This window comes from Mirounga angustirostris, unplaced genomic scaffold (genome assembly GCF_029215605.1).
Source record: "Mirounga angustirostris isolate CCGP_5_RB_7025 unplaced genomic scaffold, mMirAng1.0.hap1 SCAF_14, whole genome shotgun sequence".
NCBI classification, from domain to species: Eukaryota; Metazoa; Chordata; class Mammalia; order Carnivora; family Phocidae; genus Mirounga; species Mirounga angustirostris.
In genome coordinates this window covers 56034523-56046676 of record NW_026991722.1, presented here as the reverse complement: position 1 = coordinate 56046676, position 12154 = coordinate 56034523, and the positions used below count along the sequence as shown (strand labels likewise).

Below are 12154 nucleotides of genomic sequence, written 5' to 3'. Positions count from 1 at the left end.
GTGAGAATCCCCGCCACTCCTCCCAGGGGAAGGAGCAGAGTGTTGGAGTGGTTGTCACTTACTGGACCTCTGCTTAGAGAGCAGTCGCAGGATTGTGCCGTGGTTCCTGGTTTATAGCAATGCCTAGCTTGAGATCCCACTCCCAGGCTCGCTGATTGTAGCCGGCTTCCCGGCTCCAATGCTTGGGGAACTCTGCCACACTCAGGCACCCCCATTCTTTCTGTGACCCTGGGGATCCTGAGACCACACTGTCCCACCTAAGATTCTGCCCTGCTTCACCACCTGAGCACTTTTCAGGCACTGGAGCAGACTTCTAAGAGTTCTGATTTTGAATTCTGCAGCTATATCACTTTCTAGTAGCTGGCTTACAGAGGATCCCTCCCCACCATGGTTTATCTTTGATATATCCCCTCAGATTCACATCTTTGCACCTCCTACCTTACAAAAAGTGGTTGCTTTTCTATTTGTATAATTTCAGCAATTCTTTACTTAGATATCAGGTTGAATTCACAGGGGTTCAGAATGATTTGATAGATATCTAGCTGAATTCCTGGGACCAGATGAAATGAGGGTCCCCCACTTTTCCACCATCTTCCCTAGAAAGCCCTACCATATTTTTTTTTAAAGGCTAGCTTTATGTGGCTTTTTATATTTTGATGAAGAACAATCTGAATTCTGAACACACATATACAATGCCAGGCTTTCACTGACTTCCAGATGCTGCACTTCTCAGTATAGCTCAAGATCTCTACTCCCTGGAATATATGGACTTCCCTTCACCCACAACCACTCTCCCTGCTACACACCCATTTTCTATTCACTCTGGAACGGGGCTTCAGCAGCAAGAGTGGAAGGGAGAAGAGGAAGATGGGCAGGAGAAAAAGTGCCCAGGGCCATTCCCCTTGCCCACCACAAATGTGGTCCTTTCTCTGCCTTTGCTGGAGTTAAACCCAGTTTCTTACACCTGCATATTATGGAAAAGTAAGACACCCTTCATTTATTTTTACACTTAAAGGCCCAATGAAAAGTGCCCACTTTATATTTCCCTTGAGACCCTTGAAGGTCTAAGTAAAAGAGGGAGGAACGCTGTTTCTATGTGACTAGAAGTCCAAAGTATTAGGAAACCTAGAGATGCATTGTACGCACCTTCTTGAGTACCTGCAGGATTCAGAGAAGCTATAGATACTCTACTATTCTGCAGTTTGCTAGGGAAGAGCAAAAATCTTAGTCCGAAGTAGCGGGAAACAGAAATGGGAAAGGAAGCATATAGACCAAGTTCTTAGGAATCTCTTGAAATGATCTGGGAGATAAATGTGAAATGACCAAGGGAATTTAAACCAGCGTGGTAAACCTGTTCTTTGATAGGCATCTTGGCCAGGACTCACATGGCTGAAGTCCTTGCCTCAAGTTGTGGGTATCACTTTTACTCAACTACAGCTATAGAAAATCCTGCCTTCCACAAAGATACAGGTTTCTACTAGGATGAAAGTTGAAACAGCACAGAACTAAAAATGCACTGCCTCAGGTACATAATTTTGTACAACGGAAGGTTCTAGAACTGTACTGCTCAATACATTAGCTACAAGCCATATGTGGCAATTTAGATTTAAATCAATTAAGATTAAATAAAATTAAAAATTCAGTTCCTTATTCACACTAGCTACATATTGGACACACACTAGCTGTCCCTTTGGACAGCACAAAATCATATCCATCACTAGAAAGCTCTAAAGGACAGTGCTATTTTAGGGCATTATTAGCACAAACGCAAAGGTTAACTTGGAAATATGAGCTACTCTGGCAACTGTGTGATTAATATATCTAAGAGAAGATATGACTTACAGATAACCTAAAGTAACTCAAATTGGAGGGTGCCTTCAACCAAGCCTGCTACCCAATATCCTTGAAGTTTTCATTTATGTCATTATTGATATCACATTAAACAGATAAAAAATGTAAATCAGAGTGATTAACTAACTTGCCCCAAATAGTTGTATCTGTAACTACAGCAGAATATCAAGTTTCTTTTTTTCTATATATCTCCAAAGTTCCAAGAATCCTATCTGCATAGAACCTAATATAGGATCTTGCACAGAGAATGTATCCAGTAATATTGGTTGCATCACTGATGCAATTACTGATTTCAATTGATTTCAATTATTTCAATGATGCAATGAGTGAAGGAATAAATGAGTAGAGCCAGTAGTAAAACAGAGCAATAGGAGAACATGACTAAGAGCCTCAGAAGTAAAATTGTGGTCACTGAATTGCTAAGGGTGAGCTGGAATTTCAACCAGCAATTTCTTGGAAAACATGTGATGCCTTCCTTATGGTTTTCTGAATCATTCTCTTGCCCACTTAATTAATGCTGGTATCTTTCACTTTGGACCCACTTCTCTGGGAGTCCTTTGCCTATCTACAGAATTTCCACCCAGTGCTAGATTTAAGTAAAGTCTCTGTGTATCCCAGCCATAAAGATTTGCTCCATTACCAAATAAGTTATTCTCAACTCAACAAAGAAGGGAATAAATTTAGCGTTGAGGGAAACTGCTACAGGGGGGATAAGGAATGACCCCTTAAGTTTCAAATTTGTAAAATCTGCTGTCTGCTTTAGTTTTCTCTAGAAGAGACAGGATGACCAGCTTTTTCTATTATTTTCTTCATGTTCCCCCGCCCCTAATCAAGTCAAAATTTTGAGCCATGATTATTACTTACAGGAGATTCGCTGACTCCAAAGATGTCTCTGACATCCCGAACAGATTGCTTGTTCTTTTTTCTCATGGTTTGAGTGTAAGTATTATATCTCTTTTTCACTGCAGCTGCTTGGGTTCGAGTCAGCGTAGAGAGCAAGGCTTTGCCATCCTCCTCTTCATCACCCGAGATCAGGGTTGATAAACCCACGTCTTGCAACCACTCTGCTTCAAGTTCTCCTTCTGAAAATAACATTACCAAGAAAAGGTTAGAACATTCTGCATTTGATTAGATGACGTGTATATCTACAGGCCTGCGCATATCAGTGAATAGGAAGTGTCAGTAAACACTATATTAAGGCCATCTTGGACGCTGAAGGCATGTTAAGTGAAATAAATCAGACAAAGACAAATACCGTATGATCTCACTTCTATGTGAAATCTTAAAACAAAAACCACAAGTTCACAGATACAGAGAACAGACAGGTGATTGCCAGAGGTAGGAGGTAGGTGAAATAGGTGAAGGGAGAAAAGTACAAGCTTCCAGTTATAAAATAAGTAAGTCATGGGGATATACTGTATAGCATGATGATAATAATAGTTAATAATACTGTATTGCAATATTAGAAAGTTGCTAAGGAATAAATCTTAAACACTGTCATCACACGGAAAAAAATCTGTAACTATGGTGATAGATATAAACCAGACTTAATTGTGGTGATCACTTTGCAACGTATACAAATATCAAATCATTATGCTGTACACCTGAAACCAGTATGTCATATGTCAGTTATACCTGAATTTTAAAAAAAGAGACCATCCTTTTTCCCAGAGTAATTGTGGGAAAGGCCTATGGGAATGAATGAAAAATTCGTATGATATTTTTTTAAGGATTTATTTATTTGAGAGAGAGAGCACGCGTGTACATGTGAGTGGGAGGAGGGGCAGATGGAGAAGGAGAGAGAGAAGCAGGCTCCACTCGCACTCGGAGCCTGACACAGGGCTTGATCCCATGACCCTGAGTTCACAACCTGAGCCAAAATCAAGAGTCACACACTTAACTGACTGAGCTACCCAGGTGCCCTATATGATATTTTTTAAATAAGTCAAATTTTAAAGTGTTTTCTAGGAGAGTAAGGTTAATTGGAAAATTTAGTAAGGTAATTTTCTTCACCAGAGAGTTAAATATAAACCATATCTGGACTTCCAATCTCAAACAATGATAAAATATGAATATTTAAACTAAAACTGTAATAGAAAAAGAGTGGCTTAGTGGTACAGGAAAGGGTTTTTTAATCACTCAAATGCTGGTTTAAATCCCAACGCAACCACTTACTAGGTGAATGGCTTTGGAAAGTTTTTAGATATCTCTAGGCTTCTGTCCTGTTAGCAAAATGGAGGTAATAATAAGATGTATCAGGTGACTATGAGGATTGTTTTATCAATTTATTCATGAGAGATGGCAAAGAATCTGGAACAGAGGATGAATTCAATAGATATTCATTCTCTTACTTTTCTCTGTAAGTTTGAACATTAGGTAATCTTTCCTTTTTTTTCAGAAGGCAATTAAAAAACTTGAAATTCATTATAATGAGGGTTAATTGCTATTATAAATTAGATGTGCAGAAATAATTTTAAAAATTCAGAATAACAACATCATGTAACAGAAAATTCACTACACATACATTTCTGGGAACTATGCTAAACAGGCATTACCTGAATGTGATTTATTTAAAAAGCAGATTAGACTGATTTATAAATAGCCTGTCAAGTCATTAGTCTAAGACTCTTGGACTCTGCTTACATTATCGCATCACTGGTATATGAACAAAGCCTTCTAAATGTACTTTACACGTTCAATTTCTTAGCTAGGCAATCTTTTCTTTACCATCTTGTCTCTATTATTCATTTCCTTTATAAGCTACCCCTTTAACAGAAAATGCAAAGGTAAACATAAGCTTACTAGCCTTAATCTAAAATAATAAACCTTTTAAATTAGTGAGCTGTGACTCTGAAATCTTCCTTTACTTAAGCCTTAGGTAAGATTTTCATTTTTAAGACAAAATTTACAAATATAGTTTAATATTAAAGTCTTAAAAATTGGAATTTTTCCTCCCTCCACCTCTGTAAACAGTAAAGAGTAGAAGGAAGGAGTAATTGGAGTTAACATATGCTAGGGGTGAGGAGGGTCTAAATCCTTGCACTCGGACTACAGAAATCTGTAGAATATATATTCTCCATAGGAAAGAAATTTCTTAGAGATCAGTGTTACTCCTGTAGCATTGCTAAAGTATGGAAATTGCAACCCCGTGTTCATCACTCCAGTTGCCAAATATATATCTTCCACATAGAACACTCTTGGATTTCAGCTCCATATATCCAACTACCTACTCAACATCTACTTGACTCTATCAATCATATATCAAACTCAACATGTTCAAACCTGAACACATATTCTTCATTCCCAACTCTAGGCCTCTTTCAGTATTCCACATTTCAGTAAATGAAACCCACCATCCATCTATCTAATTAGCAATGAAACTTAGGAAACATTACTGACATCTCCCTCTTTTACACATCAAAACCAATATCACCAAATCCTTTTGATATTAATTTCTTTTTATTTCTCAAAAATTTCCCACTTTATTTATCTCTTCCACTCTGACCCTGGTCCAAGTTACCATCATGATTCACCTGAACTGCTGCAGGAGCCTCCCAGCTGTTCCTCCCATTGGACTCCCTTCCAATCCATTCTCCATATCGTAACTAAATTAGACCTTTCCAAATGCAAGTGTAAGCTCTTTTCTAAAATAATGCCACAGTTCTTCCTTGCTCTTGGGATTAGGAATAAAACCCTTAACACAGTCCACAAGACATGAAGCTGCTGACTTTCCTGTCCACAGCTCGTTACCATGCTCTTTTCACTCTCTTCTCTCTAGCAGTACTGGCTTACATTTGTTCCTCAAAAGCTCCATGCAATATTTTGTTACAAGGCCTTTGGACATGCCAATCGTTCTATTTGGTCCCCTAATTATTGGTCATTCAATCTTTCAGATCTTAGTTTATTCATTTCTCCCTCAATGACGTCTTCTTTTTTTTTTTTTTCCTGAACCCTTCAGTCAAGGTCAGGTCCTACTATTACCCATCCTAATCCTGCTGTGTGTGTTTTTCCTTCAAATAATTCTTTCCCCAATATACATCTAGTTATATCATTTCATTAATTATTTTCTTTCCTCCTAGATTATAAACTCCATTAGAGTAGGAAACATTTCTGCCTTTGTTTATAACTCTAACACCAACATCTTACAATGCCTGCACAGAGTAGGTACAAGTATTTGTGAATTAATTAATTCTCAGTTGAAATATATAATTATTCCAAGTCAGAAAATGATGAATGAAAAACATCAACTTTCAAAAATAACTGTAGCTATCATACATACTATTCTGTGCTGAAAATCCACCAGGTTTATAGCTTTGTTAGAGAAAGCTATCAAAAAAGGGAATAAAATCTTCCAGTAAAGGTAGAGTAGCTTGTATAGAAATAAAAATTCTGTGTACAACAATTATGAACTCTGTACTAAGTACATAAAATAACTATTTGAGGGTAATGGAGAAGAACCAAGTGTAGGCAGGAACTGAAAAATAATTAAATTTTGATTCAAGAAAATGTACTATGTGAGATTTACATCTACACAACTTTTCGACTGAGGTCATTTTCCAATCCCTACACTATACAGAGTGTGTAGAACACAAACAGAAAATCATAGTCTTACTTATTTCAAGAGTCAGAGGATGGAGTATGGGATTACTAGGATATCTGGAAAATGAGGAGCATATTCCTGTTAGAAGGGGAGCTCCAAAATCTGTGCATAAACTCTCATCAAATCCTTGACTAAACATTAAATCAAAAAGGTGTATTTGAAACTCCAGGCATCCTATTGAAAAATAGCAGCCAAAAGGCTAAAATAAATAGCCAGGCTGCATAGAGCAGAAAAGATGGTATATAACCAAGTTAACTGCTAGAACTGAAATTAACTCCCTTTACAGGAAGATAATGGGATACAGTCTCTGAAACATATCAATGTTATAATATTACATTATCAAAGATGTTTCAATAGCTAGGATATAAGAAAAACAAAAAAAATGGACTAATTTGGCAAGAGAAAAGGTCATCAACAGAAAGTGACTCAGATGACTCTGATATTGGACAAGGACTTTTAGGAAAGATTCTCATGAATGAATAGAGAATTTCAGGAAAGAAATGAAAAATATAAAAAAGAAACTAAAAGAACTAAAACCTAAATTACAGAACTAAAATTAAAATATATTAAGTAAAAAACTTGCTGGAAGGGCTTAACAGTGTATTAGAGACTTTAAAAGAAAGGGCTGGTAAACTTGAAGATTACATCAATAGAAATTATCCAATCTGAAAGACAGAAAAGTATTTTAAAATATTTAAAACAGAGCCCAAGTGATCTATTGGAAATGTTAAGTATTGTAATATATATATAGTTTGACTTTCAGAGAAGACAGACAGTGGTATAGAAAAAAAGTATTTGAAGAAGTAATGTCCAAAAGTTTTCAAACTTTGTTGAAAAACCAGCTAGCTTAACTAATAATACCAAGTAGGTCACATACAAAAGAAACTGCACTTAAGCACCTTAAAGACAACCTGCTGAAAACCAAAGAGAGAGAAAATTTGAAAGCAGTCACAGACAACAGATTACGTCAGGGGAAGAACAATATGAAAGCACTGACTCCTTATTAGAAACAGTAGAGGTCAGAACACAGTATGATGACATTCAGAACATCCTGAATGAAAATAAAAACCTGTCAACCAATAATTATATGTCTAGCAAAAATACCCTTCAAGAATGAAGGTAAAATAGTCATTATCACACGAATTAAAGCTAACAAGTTTATTGCCAGCAAACTTGCTCTGTAATATATGCTAAAGGAAGCGCTTTAGGCTAAAGGGAAAAGACATCAAATGGAGACTGGATATATAAAAAAGAAGTAGTGTAAATAAAAATGCAGATACTGACTTCTTTAAAGGACATATGACTACTTCCTCTTCCCCCGAAATTAAGTCTTAAAGCCTAAATCCATAGAGCACAGCAAGGCAGAGGAGCAGGGTGGACTGGCATGCTGGAACCCAAGTGGGATGAGCAGGGCAAGCATGAAAAAGAGAGGAAACTGATAATACATGGAGGGACTGATCAAATAAATATATATGTTTAAGATAATGGAAGTCAGTTTTCTTCTAAGAAGGGAGTCACAAATACAGAAAGGGAAGAGCAGAATTAACCTAGTGGTATTAGATTGGAATTGAAGATATAAATATGAACTCATGTATTTCAATGTCTTTATTTATAGAAATATAGATGTAAATGTTTATGTATGTACATATACATTACATTGTATATACAAGTATACACTGTTATACTTGTACATGTACGTATGTGAGTATGCACACATATATGCATATGTACACCTATATATAGGCACACATATACACATATATTCCCTAGCTGTTTCCCATATCAAATATGGAATACTTTCAACATCAAAATAAATGATGATGAAAGATAACCCACTAACAAATAACACACTAAATAAACCAGGAGCCCATTCTGATATAAAGAAATAATTTGATAGCTTGACATAGAATGGGATATTTACAGAGTTTCAAAGAACTTTCCACAAAAATATGTATTGATCACAAAGATGAAAGGAGTAACTTTTACATGGAGAAATCCTGGGAATAATAGGGGTTGGTAAATGATTACTCTCAAATGATCAAATTGTTCCAAATTTTAAAAAGTTATTTAAATTGTATTCGCAATTTTTCTGTAAGTTTTAAATTATTTCACAATAAAAATTACATAAGTCCATATAAATAATGTTATATTGATAGTGGTGTAACATGTGTAGATGTTATATATTTGACAACATTACAAAGTGCTGTACAGGAAGGAAAATGGAATTATACTGCTGCAAAATCCTTACATTTTATAGGAAGAAGTGCAATATTTATTCTAAGTAGACTGTGATAAATTACAGGTAAATATTATAATACCTGAGCAGTCACTAAAAAAAAAAAAATCAAAGCAGTATAGCTAAAATGCATACAGAAGAAACTACAAAGAAACATGAAAGAGACAAAGACAGAGTAAAAGGATGGAAAATGATATACCACACACACAGTGACCTTAAGAAAGCCAGAGTGAGGGTCACCTGGGTGGTTCACTCAGTTAAGCATCTGCCTTCAACTCAGGTCATAATCCCAGGGTCCTGGAATCCACCCTGAGTTGGGTTCCCTGCTCAGCAGGAATCTACTTCTCCCTCTCCCTCTCCACCCCCCTCCCCTGCTGGTGCTCTCTCTCTCTCAAATAAATAAATAAAATCTTTAAAAAAAGAGGGGTGCCTGGGTGCTCAGTCATTAAGTGTCTGCCCTCAGCTCAGGTCACGATCCCAGGGTCCTAGGATTGAGCCTCGCATCAGGCTCTCTGCTCCGATGAGAGCCTGCTTCTCCCTCTACTACTCCCCCTGCTTGTGCTGTCTCTCTGTGTCAAATAAATAAAATCTTAAAAAAAAAAAGCCAGAGTAACTATATAATTAGACAAAGAGGACTTTAAAACAAGAAGTATTATTAGAAATATATTAAGGAGGGTCAGTTCAAATGGGCCAATTCAACAAAGAGGAACAGTAATCATAAATGTATATGCCACCTAATAACAGAGTTTTAAAATATGAGGCAAAAAAATGACAGAATCAGAGGGGAAAACAGACAAATACACAATCCAAGTTGGAGATTTTAACAACCTTCTCTCAGTAATTGATAGAAAAATTAGGCAAAAATTAATAAGGGTACAACAGATTTGATCAAATGTACCAACCACCTAAATCTAGTGGGCATTTACAAAACACCACACTACCCAACAATGATAGAACATGTTCTTTTTAAGTGTACATGGAACTTTGGCCAAGACAGACCATATGCTGAGCCATAAAATAAGTCTAAATAAATGTCAAAAGTTGAAACTTACAAACTGCTACCTAATCATAACACAATTAATTTAGAAACCATTAACAAATGATATATCTACGAAAACATCTGTAAATCTTAAAACAAAACATTAAAACATTTAAAACTGAATGATAATGAAAATACAACATATCAGAATTTGTGGGATGGAGTGAAGCAGTGTAGTTCATATTCAAAAAGATAAAAGATGTAAAGTCAATGGTCAAGGTTTCCATCTTAAGATAGAAAAATCAAGCAACTTAAACACAAAAATCACGGACAGAAGCAAATACAGCAAGGCTATGAGCTGTCACCACGTCTATTCAGCTTGTACTTGAGGCCCTACCAGAACAATAAGGCAAGATAAAGAAATAAAAGCATAAAAATCAGAATAAAAAAAGTACAACTGCCTCTGTTCACAAGTAATTTCTTTATGTAGAAAATCCTAAGAAATCTAGCAAATATTAGAAAATGAATTTAGAAACGTAATGAAATATGAGACAAAAACCAACCATATTTCTATATACCAGCTGCAAACAACTGAAAAATGAGAACAAGAGAAATATGCAATTAAAAGACCCCATTAAGGATATGAATACACAAGCCACAGATAGTGAGAAAATATTAATCAGTACATTAATTTGATAAAAGAGCTGTATACAGAATAAAGAATTCATACAAGTCCATAATAAAAAGACAATTTTTTTTTTTTAAAGATTTTATTTATTTATTTGACAGAGAGAGAGATAGCGAGAGCAGGAACACAAGCAGGGGAATGGGAGAGGGAGAAGCAGGCTTCTTGCCGAGCAGGGAGCCCGATGTGGGACTCGATCCCAGGACCCTGGGATCATGACCTGAGCCGAAGGCAGACGCTTAACGACTGAGCCACCCAGGCGCCCCAAAAAGACAATTTTTTTAAATTTTTTTTTTAAGATTTTATTTATTTGAGAGAGAGAGAATGAGAGACAGAGAGCATGAGAGGGAGGAGGGTCAGAGGGAGAAGCAGACTCCCTGCTGAGCAGGAAGCCCGATGTGGGACTCGATCCCGGGACTCCAGGATCATGACCTAAGCCGAAGGTAGTCACTTAAACAACTGAGCCACCCAGGAGCCCCTAAAAGACAATTTTTAAAATAGTCAAGGGGCACCTGGGTGGCTGAGGTGGTTAAGTGTCCAACTCCTGATTTTGGCTTAGGTCATGATCTCAGGATCCTGAGATCCAGCCATTAGTTGGGCTCTGTGATCAGTGGGAAGTCTGCTTGAGATTCTCTCTCTCTCTCTCTTTCCCTCTCCCTTTGCCCCTCCTCCAACTCACACTCTCTCTCTAAAATAAATAAATAAATTTTTAAAATAATAAAAACTAAAAAGAGTTAAAAGAGTTCACAAAGCAAGTTATATGAATGGACAGTTAAGCACAGGAAAAAATGTTCAACATCATTAGTCATCGGTGAAATGTAACGACAGCCACTATGAAATACCTCCACATATCCACTAGAATCATTCACATTAACAAGTCTAATATCATCAAATATTGCAAGTATGTGAAACAACAGATTTGTCTGTCAGATACTGGTGGAGGGAGTGTAAAATGGTACAATTCCTTTGGAAAAAAGCTGGCAGTTTCTTCTGTAGTTTAGCATATTCTATGAAAAAAATATATATATCGAAGAGAAATAAAAACGTATCTCCAGACTTTCACAAGATTGTTCACAGAAGCCTTATTCATAATAGCCCAAACTGCAAACAACCTTCAAGTCCATTAACAGTTAAATGGATAAACAAATTGTGGCATATTCACACAATGGAATTCTGCTATTACAGGTTGAACTGGGCCCCCCAAGAACATAGAGTGAAGTCTTAACCACCAATACCTATGAATGTAACCTTATCTCGAAACAAGGTTTTAGCAGAGGTAATTAAGATGTAAACTGAGATGAGGTCATAGTGGAGTAGAGTGGGCCTTTAATCCAACATAAGGGGTGTCTTTATAAAAAGAGGAGGAGAAAGACAAAAATATAGGGAGTAGGCTCTGGGACTATAGAGGCAGAGAATGGCATGTGTTGTCTACAGGTCAAGGAACAACAAAAATTGCGGGCAACACCAGAAGCTAAGGCGAAAGCTAAAGAGAAGCGCAGAGAACAGACTGTGCCCCACATCTTCAGAGAGGTTGCTGACACCTTGACTTCTAGTCTCAACTGTGAGAAAATAAATTTCTGCTATCTTAAGCCACTGGGTTTTGGGGTACTTCATTACAGCAGCCTTAGTAAACTAATACAAACTACCCAATAATAAAAGGAGAGAAACTACTGAAATACCAGATGAATCCCAAAAATACTATGTTCAGTGAAAGAAGCTAAACCCAGAACTAATCTATGACACAGAACATCAGAACCATGGTTGCTTTTGGCCACAGACAGCAAGTCATGGAAGTGACAAGAC

General features: G+C 36.7%; 1 protein-coding gene across 9 annotated transcripts in view; it reads right to left on the bottom strand.

Moving 5' to 3' along the window:
- The window catches only part of ARHGAP28 (Rho GTPase activating protein 28), a 225329-nt gene that overhangs the window by 92737 nt on the left and 120438 nt on the right, over positions 1-12154 (bottom strand). For all 9 annotated transcript variants that reach the window (XM_064577897.1, XM_064577900.1, XM_064577901.1 and 6 more), the window contains one exon: positions 2716-2933. In XM_064577897.1, coding sequence (XP_064433967.1) covers positions 2716-2933 — 218 coding nt within the window. The remainder of the gene's footprint in view (positions 1-2715; positions 2934-12154) is intronic.